This window comes from Babylonia areolata, chromosome 16, assembly GCF_041734735.1.
Source record: "Babylonia areolata isolate BAREFJ2019XMU chromosome 16, ASM4173473v1, whole genome shotgun sequence".
Classification (NCBI taxonomy): domain Eukaryota; kingdom Metazoa; phylum Mollusca; class Gastropoda; order Neogastropoda; family Buccinidae; genus Babylonia; species Babylonia areolata.
The window spans coordinates 14,929,942-14,943,020 of record NC_134891.1 but is presented as its reverse complement, the minus strand read 5'-3'; the positions used below and the strand labels follow the sequence as shown (position 1 = coordinate 14,943,020).

The following is a 13,079-nucleotide window of genomic DNA, read 5'->3' as shown; positions in this document are numbered from 1 at the left end:
ACCCAAACATGTTATCCAAGGGGGGTGGGAGGGAGGTGGGTGGGGGGGGGATACCCAAATACCCCAAACCAGTACTCCATATAGACAAGTGTTGGCTACATAGGCCACTTTTCCTTCAGTCACTAGCCTCAAATACAATTAAGCCACACACACACTGGCTATACTCTCTCACAAGTCATGGTATCTGTATCAACACATTCCAGTTACATTAACTGTGAAATACCACATCAGCTAAAAAGGATCTCTCAACGCTCTTGTGACACAACATCACAATTCTACAAACTCCAAACTGTTCCCCAAAACCATAAAGTAAATTACCAACAAAGCAAATTACCAGTACAAGCATTACTCACAGCCCCCAACGTTTCAGGGTTCACTTTATATTCATGTAGCAGAACACAATCCCACTGAGCCAGTGTGTTAGTCACTGAATCCAAGTATACCATAAATCAAGCATTCAACTAAGTCTGAAAAATAGATGCTAGTTTGACACTCACAGCCCCCATGGTACTGTCTTGACTGTCCGGCTCTCCCGGCCTGCTCCAAGGAAGGAAAAAGGAAGAAACCCCACTTGCCTATTCATTTTATCCTATTCACAAGTTGGCGCCGTATGCAAACTATCTTCTGACCCAGAGCCTTCCCAAATGGTTGAAGTTAACACACCAATCTGGGACCAACAGTGCTAGACTTGCAAATCCAGCACTTTTCTCACAGAACCCCTGCACTGCCAAGGAGAAGGGGAGGGGGGGGGGGGGGGGGGGGTGATGAAAAGAGGAAGGAAGGAGGAGGAAAGATTGCCCAGTAGTCTACCGAAACTAATTTTTCAATGGAAATCGCTGCAATATAATTTTTTTTCTTCTCAAAAATTAGAATAAAGTCACCTATAACAAGGAAGGTACCCTAGGACGCACAAAAGTTTGGTATGTGGTCATAATTAACAAATTAAGTTTTCGAACGCTGTGATTTGCTAAAATACTGACCGCTCTGGTACGCCATACAACTTGCGGGAAGCGCGCCAGCCGCAGTTGAGATAATGAGGTGTTGACACGGCGTGTGAATGGCGGCGTCCGCTACCCAGAAAAGCGTAGTTCTTGTCTTGGCATTGCGCTTGCCGCGATATACCAACAGTTGTACACTCACTGGTAACTGACCCTGAAAAACTATGGGCGACCAAGAAAATCAAAATCCTGCGGAATCGGCGGATCTCCCCGAAAAAGAAAACTGGTAAGAGGAACGTGCTTTCTTGAACTGATGTTTTCATTCTTTTACACAAACGAAATATGACACAGCTCGCCATGTAACACATTAATTTTATGTACTTATATTTTAATATCTCGATAAGGTAATTATGACGAAACTGTTAAAGTTAGTAGGAATGCTTTAACCAATGTTTCATTTATAACGTTCGTTGTTGGAGTTCTCGGTTCATTTCCTTTATCAGCTTGGATATGGAAATGTGATAAAAGCTGATTATTTTTCCTTGCAAACTTTTAAAACTGTGATTATTATTCTGGCTAATGGATGCATGCATGTATGAATGTGTGTGTGTGTGTGTGTGTGTGTGTGTGTTAATGATAAATATTAGAACACATAAGATCAATATCTCTGAACAAGTAAAAGGGCAAAAAGATGTTCTATACTCTGTGTATTACAGGTGAAGGAGCAGCAAAGTGCATCATATGCTAAGAATTCCATGATAATAGTCGGCCAAATTAGGTGAGACTGGATCTAAGACTGTCAATCGGTACAGCGCACAGTATGGTGACATTTTAAAGTGTGAAACGTGAAAAATGTGAAAAGTCATTTTATTGTCCACATAGCAATACAGCCCTCAGGACAAGGGGGATATCATATTAAGCATATTGTTGCACCTCTTGAATAGTTCTAACATCACACACACACACGCAAAATACATACTTAATAATGCACGCACTCACATGCGTACAGATACATACCTGAAACGTGCGGTTAAATGTGGATCATCATTGGATTAGTTGTCATTTTGTTCCATTATCTTTTTTCTCACAAGCATTGCTTCTGCAATGAATCTAGCTAAAGCTTTCAAAGAGTTTTCATTGTCATTCGAAATAATACTCGCAACATGATTGTGACTAGGATTACCAAAGAAAGAATTTATCATACTACAGTTATTTTTGTTTATCGTCGTATGCGGTACAATGAAAAAGAAAGGACATTTTAAAGTGTGCAGGACAGAGATTACGTACAAAAGGCTGGCTTGTCTTTACAAATGCGAAAACAATTATGACATACACAGAGACGAAACAAACAGATGTACAGATGGCCATCCAGACGATCAGCCTGCCTATGATCCAAGGATCCCCTGTCTGTTTTGTGGTATCCTTGCTAATGTCCACAATCGGAGAAAAATACATAAAGCCTTCCCAGTAAAAACCAAACAACAAGAAGGATTTCAGGTAGCTATTCTTGGTGTCTCCAAAGATCGAGATGACAACAGGACAAAAACATTATCTGACAGAATTTGGTGAGCAAGTAGGGAGGACCTTTTTGCATGGGATGCTGTATACCATGATGCCCACAGTACCAGCCTCAAAACTCAGGAACATTCCTGCTTGATTTACGGACGCAAAAATCCCAAACCGCCCCCGTCCTTTGAGGATCCTTAAGAGGCCAGGTCGCACACTATCTTCAAAATATGTCAACATTTGGAGGTAAGTAATGATGAACAAGCCACGTTGTCTGATCTTGTATCCAAAACGCAGGAGTTTTGCGGGGATGAGTTGATGCATACACTACAAAGCACGTATAAAAGAACAAACTTCCTGAACATGTTGAGGCAGATATTTTGATATTAAGATGAGGCAAAAATACTAATGTAGTAACCCTCAGAACAGCTTCTTGGAAGATCCTCAACCTGTAGTTTGACACCCCACAGACAGAAGATTCAGAGGCAAAAATTTTCGGAGTCAAAACAGCAGCAAAACTTAACAGAAGTGATATAGCATAGAGGTTTTACCACCAATTAAGTGTATCCAGGATCACAAAACATGAAGTCTATTCCAGGGAACATGAATTTTGCCCTCCGTCATTGTTTCTTGTGGCAATGGAACTGATCCGTCCACAAAAGACATGGGCCATCTTTGTCAGCCAGGGCGTGTTGTTTGAACCACAGTCAACTTCAATACCAACATTGTTTTATCATAAAAAAATGGAGTATTTCTGGTAAACCTTGTGAACAAGCTGAGACTTATAACTGTGCTTTGTGATATGTTTGTGGCAAATGGACACCCAACACTTCACAGCCAAATTGATGCAGACACCCTGATTGTTGAAAATGTTGAACCTGCCATCAGACATACAGCTGATCATCCTGTTGTGGTCATTGGTGAAGACACCGACCTGCTGATTTTGCTCTGATACCATATCAGCCCAAATTTTCAGATCAGGTTCGAAGTCAAAGAAACAACGGGTGTGGATCATCCAAAGGTTACACGTAGAACGTAGAGAGGATATATGCCGGGCATTACTGTTTGTGCATGCCATCACATGATAATTATGCACAACCTCAAGGTTGTCTGGGATGGGAAAAGGCATACCCACACTAAGGGAGCTGAAGGCAGAAAACATCTTTCAGGAAGCTGCTGGAGTGTATTCCAAACAGTGGAAGGGGTGGTGTCTGCAGGCAAGATTGTCATCATCTTTCACAACAGAAAGTGGGTCTAATCAAAGCACCTGGAGCAGATTTCTGGATAGTGTGCTATATAAGTATCCATTATATTATTATTATTATTATTAATCACCCAGCTTTGTACAGGTCCACTCTCTGCCACCAACCAGCAACGCCAGCAAGTATCACAATATCTGGTCATATCTTCAAGTACTGCAATGGGTGCACTGTGACTGCAACCTGAATCCAGAGGTCAAGGGATGGTGTGAAAATGACGACCATCTTGAGCCTTTCATGGCTGACCCGCCACCTGCTCCAGACACACTTCTTTAAGTAATTGGATACAGCTGCCAGTCAGACTATGATTCAAGGTGGTGGAGCTGCAAGAAACATGGACTGGTCTGTTCTGTTACATGTGGTAACTGCCGCGGTGTTACTTATGCAAATTCTCCTGTGATTATTTTTGGAGGAAGTGACCGAAGAATACCAGGGTAAACTGATCTTATGCTTACTGGTGACTGACACACAAATAAGCCTTTTATTGTTGTGATTTATGTCATGAATATGATTTGATGACAGATTTGAATGTAATTTTTCAAGACTTTTCCAGTGAGGTGCAACTTCTGCATGTTTCCGAAGAATGTGTAAAGTAGGTCATTTGTACAAAGTATTGCGTAATGTGACCTAATTTTCAGCTAGTAGGACAGTGACCTGTGGGTCCTAGGGTTGATTTTCAGATTCTACAAACCATATAGAGTAATATTCAGCAAAAGGAAATTACAGCAAACTCTCCTGTGATATCTTTGGAGGAGCTGTTCCCGTAAGAATTTGTAAAGTATGTCATTTGCACAAGGTATCGCGTAATGTGACCCAATTTTCAGCTAGTAGGACAGTGACCTGTGGGTCCTAGGGTTGATTTTTAGATTCTACAAACCATGTAGAGTAATATTCAGCAAAAGAAAATATATTACAGCAAACTCTCCTGTGATATCTTTGGAGGAGCTGTTCCCGTAAGAATTTGTAAAGTATGTCATTTGCACAAGGTATCGCGTAGTGTGACGACCCAATTTTCAGCCAGTAGGACAGTGACCTGTGCGTCCTAGGGTTGATTTTTAGATTCTATAAACCATGTAGAGTAATATTCAGCAAAAGGAAAATATATTGCAGCAAACTCTTCTGTGATATCTTTGGAGGAGCTGACCGAGGAATACTCGGTTAAGTGGATCTTATGTTGACTGGTGACTGACACACAAATAAGCCTTTAACTGTTGTATTTTATCTTATGAATATGGTTTGATGACAGATTTGAACGTAATTTTTCAAGACCTTTCCAATGAGGTGGAACTTCTGCATGTTCCTGCGAGAATTTATAAAGTAGGTCATTTGTACAAGGTATTGCATAATGTGACCTAGTTTTCAGCTACTAGGACAGAGACCTGTGCATCCTAGGGTTGATTTTCAGATTCTACAAACCATGTAGAGTAATATTCAGCAAAAATTTTTTATATTGCAGCATTTTCCACTTTAAGCATATTTTTCGTTAATTTAGGTAGCCTACAGCCCTGATTCTGTTCTAAACAGCTCATGAAAAACACACCATACCATGTTCCTCACTGACCACTGAGGCAGATGCCATCCTGCCAGATATCGACATGGGAGGGTAAGGGGGGGGGGGGTGGGGGGGGGGGGGACGGGGTTGAGGGTGATGGAAGTGGAAGGGAAAAGGGCAGGGTAGTGTATAGGAAGAGAATGGTCAGAGGAGATACCATCTTTACTTAGTATTTCTTGATAACTTGCTCCCTCTGCACTTGGCCAAGGGAAGGGGGGGGGAGGGAGAGAGGGTATGGGGAGGGGTGTTGGTGGGGATAGATGCCATGGAAGGGGGGTTGGGGGAGAAGAGTAGGGAGGTAGGAAGGAGGGGTCCATCAGTGAACAGTGTGTCTGAGAAAATCCCACGCTTCCACCATAGGCGCCTGACACACTATAACAGCAACAAGAGGTGAAATTGTCGATTTCCTGTCTGTACTTTGTCTCATTGTCATCAGTTAAAAGTCCTATCAGAGCTGAATCATCAGTGAACTTGATGAGAGGACAGTGTTCTCTGCAATTCTACTGTTGGCTGTTTACAGAATAAAAAGAAAGGGTTACAGTACTGTACCCTGGGGTGCACTGGTATCAGTATATAAAATGCTGGAGACAGAGTCTTTGATTTTAACGAATTTGGGTCTGTTAGTTAAGTAGTCTAAAATCCAGAAGACAGTCAGAGAATTAACTTTCATCTGTAAAAATTTCTTAGATAAAAGGTTAGGCTGAATAGTATCAAAAGCACTTGAGAAGTAAAAAAAAAATCAAACAGATATATGTACCAGGCTTGTCTAAATGCTCATGTACCTTATTAAGAACAAACAATGAGGCATCAGCAACATTTCTGTTTCTCATTTAAGCAAATTGTTATGGGTCTTTAAAAAATCCATCACGAATCCCAGCAAGTGAATGAAATGCTTCCTTTGGGACAGGGACAACACAAGATGTTTTCCAAAGGGAGGGAATCTTACACTGGGTCAGACATTGGTTAAATGATAGTCAAAATTTTATAAAGTTGTTCTCCATAGTGTCTGAGGGTATTTGTTTCAATACCATCCAGACCAGCTGCTTTGTTTCTTTTCACTCTTTTCAATTGTTTGAGAACGTTGTCCTCAGAGACAACGATTCCCTCCCCAAGTTAATCAGAGGGGATCGTGGTCAGGAAGTCAGTCAGCACTTTTCTGTTGTCACTGAAATTGTGACAGTCAAACCGTGTGTAAAATGCATTCAGTTTGACTGCTTCCTTAGCTGACCATGTCATTACTGATTCTGCTTCTCCCTTTCTTGCGTTATAACTACTCATCAGATTCAACCCTCCCCAAACCACTTCCATATTATTAATTACCTATTAATTTAGCCTCTATTTTGTGTTTACAATCTGCTTTACCATTCTTCTTTTTTTTCTATTTTCACTTTTTTCTGTACATCTTTTAGTTCATCTTGTCTTGTTAAAAATGCTCTTTTGTTCATATTAAATATTCTTTTAATCTTATTTGGTAATCCATGCTTTGTTATTATGGAAAATTTACAATTTCAAAAGATTGTATCAAGGCATAATCCCCCCCCCCCTCCCCTTGACATGATCCACTAACACTAAGGTGGATTCCATGATTTTTAATGTGATGTATGACTTCTGGCATTCTGACGATGTTGGGAGATAGGAAACACTGAACTCCACCTGGCTCTGCTACCAATAAAAGAGACCAAGACACTCAAATTTTAAGTCAGCAATCTTAACATTTCGGCTATCACACCCAACAATCTTCATCCAATTAATCAAAATAGGAAAACATATATGTATTTTAAAATGTTTGTTGCTGTTTGTAGATTAACCACATGACATCAGTTTCCTTTTTTCCATTTCAGATTGATGATTACTCCTCTGATTTTGATGAAGAAGATCAGCCAGCAGATGTCATAAACATGGAAAGTAAGTGTTTACATGTAGTTCAAAATGTCAAAAAAGTGCTATTTCGTATATGTCATGATTATTATTCATTTATATACAACTACAGGCTAAACCTCTGCCCAGACACTCAGCAGGCCTTGATCAGGGAATGTTGGAGAAATATGAAGGAAAGCAACAGGGTGAGCAGCAAAGAAAATGGCACTGCTTAAACCTGAAACTGTCACAGTCATGCCAAACATGGCATTGCTTAAACCTAAAACTGCCACAGTCATAACCAAACACAACAAATAAATGGAGAGAAAAAAGGGCAAGGTACTTCTTTGAGCTCTGTTGGACAAAGTGCACTGTGTAAAAAATCCCTTAGCCAGATACCAAGTCTGCCAGTTATGTATAAACTCAACAAACAACCATCAATTGCAGAGTTTGAAAAGACAATGGATGAATTCATATGAAGCGAAGCACCACCAACATCATCAGGGTACGGCAGCTAGCATCTGCACAATGCCCTGTCTCCACTGGAGAGAAGGTGCAGTCCCAAAAGTATGTGGGATGCCAAAATTATAGCCTTGTTCAAGAATGAAGGTGATTTCAACGATTGCAACAAGTACAGTAATGTCTCCATTCTGAGTAAAAGGTCTTGGCTAGAGTCCTTTCTGCACACTACAAACCTTGATTGTACATGTTTACCCAGATTCTCAGCACGGCTTTCAGTCAGGGACATCTACAACAGGCTTTTTTCTCAGCCAGACAGTTGCAAGAGAAATTCTGTGAGCCTTTGTTAATTTTGCCAAGACCTTTGATGTTGTCAGCAAACTGTTCATGCTTTCAGAAGAAAATAAGGTTCCCCCCAAACTGCTGATTTTGATCAGCGCCTGTCACAGAAGCATGCAGGGCTGAGTTTGCTCCAAGGAGAAAGGTCAGATTTCTTCAGCATTGTTGGCACAGTACAGCAGGACAGGTCTTGTCCTACATCTCAGACTCATCATCACATTGCAAGCTCTTCAGTCTGGCTAACCTGTGTGCAAAAACCAAATTTGTAAAGCCATTTACACAACAGATATTTGCTGTTTGTGATGGCGCTGTACTTGCCTCCAGCACACAAAAAGACCTCCAATTCCTGATCAGCCAAGGCCTGCAGTGATGTTAGCCTGACCATCAGCATAAAGAAACTGAGGTCATGGGAATATCAACTTTCCACTTTCCATGTTCATCAATGGCACCACTCTGGAGGCTGTTCATGGCATCACATACTTGGTTCCATTGTCTCCATAAGCTGTCTTCAATGGTGAGATCAATGCCAGGATTTTGAAGGCTGCTACCATTATCCTTTTTTTCCTGGAGCACCAGACTGAAGGTTGAGCTTCACCACAGATGAGATGATACTCCTGGCACTGAATTAGTAATAAGGCCTTTCGTTCCACTGGACTGGGTTCTTCATGTTAAAATTGCAGAAAAGAGAACACATCAGCATCAGTGTCCAAGAAAGGAATGAAACTGTTTGCTGAGACTTTGTTCCTTTCTGCCATTTTGACTCTTACCCCCACTGACCCCCTTGTTTGCTCCTGGGGCACTTTGTTCAGGGAGATTGGAGTTGATAGCCTTTTCTGTCACCATTGTCACCCCTGCTTTCTTTGACCTCCCTTAGTCTGCAGCGCCTCTTGTCCCATGGAGACTTGAGAAAGACAGCTGGCAGATTCTGATTAAGTATGGGGCTAACTTGTCTTCTATCGATGGGACTTTTTATTCAGAGGTTGGTTTGGCTTGACAAGCAGCCAAGACCATGTTACTGATGTGACTTGTTACTTCTGTGTTCTGGTAACTGGAGATGGTTGACTTCTCTCAACCACTTTATGTGCTTCAAAGATCAGGATCCTTCTCTGTCTTCACTTCTTGCTTTCTCTTTCGTTGATCCATGTGGACCCTTTTGGACATGGTAGTGCGTGTCTGTTACATGAGCCACATGTGCTGCCAAAGAGCATGTGTTAATGGAGCAGTACAAATCTACAAATTTATAATCTGCATGTGAATATTTTGGATTCTGTTGTTATTTTGTGAAAATGTGCATGTGTATGTATGTGTGTGTTAGGGAAAAAAAGAAAGAGAGAGAGAGAAAGAACTAACATTAATGAAAGAGTATGCAATTTTCAGAACAATGCTTTTCTGTCCTGTTATGCAGACATAGAAGCAGACAACCAACACATGATGCATCATTGTTCAAGAGCTTCATCCTCCTCCTCCCATGCCTCATCAACAGTGCCCAAAACCACCAGTAACATACCCCTGGAAGAAGAACGAGGCACTGAAAATACCATCATCAGTATAGATCATATCAATGGAGATTCAGAAGAGAAAAATACCTGGAAAGGCAGGCAAAGAAGAGTGGAGGAGAGACAGAGAGGGGAAGATGAGTTTCTTCCACAACAGCAACGAAAGACAGAAGAAAGGAGGGAAGCAGAAAGAAGAATGTACCAACAGCAGCTGCTAGAGCAGGAGCACAGGAAAGAGGAGGAATGGAAACAAAATGCTCAAGGCCAGCAGGGTGTAGAGGAAAACAGAAGACAAATCACCATGGTTTTAGAAGAGTCTGACACTGAATATGATTACAAGGCTAACACTGGGAACACAAATAACTCCAGACACGAAGAAAATTTTGAAGGTGCAACATCTGAGAATGAGACTCAAAAAGGTCAGGATGCAGAAGAGTCCACACAGGATCAGACCAGGTATGTAGAGATGGAAGTAGAGGGAGATGGTGATGAGGAGCACAACAGTCAAGAGCCCAGAGAGGAGCAGAACCCCACTAGTCACACACAGTCTGTCAGAAGGTTAAACCCAGCCATATCTCCCATTTCATCTGCAGAGAGCATGCCTAGACCACTGACTCACGAAGAGCTGGCAGCACAGGAAAATCAGGAGCATGTGAGATCAGCAAATGCAGTGATGACTCTCCTGGAAAAACAAAACACTGCAGATGATGGCATGGTACCACCAAGAGCACCCTCCCCTTTTCCTTCTCCAGCAGAACTGTTAAATGATTAGAATTAGGACCACATATTCATCTGGAGTTTTTTTCTGGGTTTATTGTAGTGCATAAATATGTGAGATGGTGAGGTTGCTGTCGTGATGGATTTTTTTACAATAGTAAATGACTCACATGGCCTTTCAGACCCGCCAGTTTTGTCATTTTTGCTGTGTTATCATGTCTGACAGGTATTATTTTTTAATATATTTTCAGACAAGTATTTATTTATTTATTTATTCATATATTTATTTATCTGTTTATTTATTTATTTCCTTCTGTGTTTGTTTATTTCTACATTTATCATTTTATTTCTGCATTTATATATTCAGATGATGTAATTTAGATATTTATGCATTTATTCATTTAGACAGTTATGTGATTTCTTAGCATTTCCTTTTTCTTTGTTCAGGTGTTTATTTATTGGTATTGATGCATTTGTTTATTTATGCATTTATTTATTAGCATTGAAATGAAAAAATCAACATTTTGGTTTTCCTTAGATTGTGTTGTGAATTGCTTGCCTGTTATGTGAGAAAATAGCACCGTTTGCCAGAACACCAACAAACGTTTTAAATTAAACTGTTGTGTTTTGATTGACTGTGCACTATTTTGTCTACAAATATTGTTTCATTTTTATTTATTAACAATCAGTATTTCATAAGTTCTGTGCATTTTAGAGTTTGTTTGTACACATGGCAAGAGAGATGGGGGAGAAGAAATACGAGTAATAATCAGTTGTCATGGCAAAGTGGTTATCATTGCAGACTGTCAATTGGGAGGACTTAAGATGCATGTGTGGGCTCATGACAGCCCAACATTGATAGTTTCCTAAGGACTGTTGGCATTGAGACCTGTGTCAGAATGGGTCTGAATATATCTATGTATTGGTGGTTTGGGACATGTGGAGGTGATACACAAAAAATGAACAAATAACCTAAAATAAAAAGAATTATGGATGTACGTTTTGTTCAGTTAATTTCAGACACATGGTTTTGTTTGCTTGGCTATTTTAGAATCAGCATCATTTCATGTACAAAATGACACCCAGAGATAGCAAAAGCTGCAAAAGCAGTCTTGGGAGTGTATTGACATATTTAGACTGTGTGTCTTCAGGTTCTTGCTCATCAAACAGTATGTAGAAGGTAAGGCTGGGGGTGGAGGGAGGCTGGAGGTTGTGTGTGTGTTCATGTGGGAACACCCAGAATGTTTCCATGAATTCTTCTTGAACCTGGTGATATCAAAATCTCTGTTGATCTGTAAAAAAACATTATCAATGAAACAGAATCAGTTTTATTTAGTTTCTCTCTCCTTTTTTTCTTTTGCCATACAGATAAACTTGTTTGTGCTTTTTTATTCTTTGTTTTAAACTTTGTGAATTTGTGTTGTAGCATTTTTCTCATTTGTGCATGTACAAAGATTCTTTTTAAATATATGACTTTATGTGTGTCACTGTGTGTGTCTTTCAAGTTTGTATTCCCTCTATGTTATTTCTGTCTTTCAGTTATGAGATAAACTTAGAATATAATTACTTATCTAATCAAGATGTGAAAATGCAGTGAAAGTTGGTTAGCAAGAGAATGAGGGAGAGATAGATATATATAGTGGAAATATGTGATGGTGTGTGTGTGTGTGTGTGCACATGCCCTTTTACATTTAAAGGTCCCCCAAAACATGGTTTTCTGGTGCAAAAATGCTTTGGAATGTTTTAGAGCATCCTTTTATGACATACATTTGTGACGGGGTGGTAAGGTGGTGTTGGAGAAGGTGAAGACAGGTAGAAGGTGTTAGCAGAAGAGAGCTGCAGCCAGGCAAGGTAGACTCGGGAAGGCAGTGCGCTGGTTTTCTTCTTTTATTCTTTCCGCCGAACCGCAAAGCCAGCGCCGCGAAGCGACTCACGAAACCGGCCCTCCGCGAGCCTTGAGGGGCCAAGCTTGTGTTTGTTTGACCAAATTTAGCGGCTTCTGACTTTCGGCTCGGGGAACTAACATAGACATATTATATATCACACAAAACTACAAGAGACGAGCATTTTCTTAAGCTAAACCATTTTCTACAAAAATAATGTAGTTAAAAACTGTAAATAAAAAGAGTCACTGAATGAACGAGCTTTTAACGAGTTCATGTATCATTTTTGTACATTACAACAATTAATACGTCGCGATATGTAATATAATTGTAACAATTAAGTAACTGAACATCCTGAATTTCCAACTATATAAAAATCATCTATAAAATCTGCTTCTAGAGTAAAGATTTTTTATGTAAAAATTCAAGAGAAAACTCAGCGGATAGCTCCCGTGTCGGCACCGCTTGGCGGTGCTTTTGGCACTTGTGATCGACAATGAAATACTTCGTTTAAACCAACTACAACACAATTATACATGCACGATACTAATCAGATTGATAACAGAAATGCAAACATCTGCAAGACACGATATAAAAATGTGTAGGTATTGTAAAAACGTATTTTGCTCAAATCGGCACTGACGAATTCCAATGGCTTGAAGAAGAGAGAGTTTTGTGGCGCCGAAATGCCGTCAGACATTTCGTACCATCGCATGCCTATAACTTAGGTGCACACGGAAAGCAGTACACGAGAAGAAGGCTTAATCATTTACATTTTAATGCACATTCTAAATTCCACGGCAACTATATCGATTTATAGAAAACGAAGGTATTTTGTATGTTTCAACTGAGTGGATTTCGAAGATCGCGCCAAAACTCATTCACATAAATATTAGTTTAAAAAAAGTTATAGGCTTTCTGGCCAAATGATATCATTACAGTTGAGAAGTATGATCTTTCTGAAGTTCCATAACACAAAACTATAATCTCATCTATAAGGAAGTGTTTATAATTTAACAAATTGATGAAAATCATCAGACGGTTCCCTGTAAAGGGAGATAACTTGTGACCGA

General features: G+C 40.1%; 1 protein-coding gene across 2 annotated transcripts in view; it reads left to right on the top strand.

Annotated features, from left to right (window-relative positions):
• LOC143291186 (glutamate-rich protein 3-like) overlaps positions 1-11,610 on the top strand; it is a 56,644-nt gene extending 45,034 nt beyond the window's left edge. For both annotated transcript variants that reach the window (XM_076600913.1, XM_076600911.1), the window contains 2 exons: positions 7,097-7,160; positions 9,316-11,610. In XM_076600913.1, coding sequence (XP_076457028.1) covers positions 7,097-7,160; positions 9,316-10,178 — 927 coding nt within the window. In that variant the 3' untranslated portion in view covers positions 10,179-11,610. The remainder of the gene's footprint in view (positions 1-7,096; positions 7,161-9,315) is intronic.
• The last annotated feature ends 1,469 nt before the right edge of the window (positions 11,611-13,079 follow it).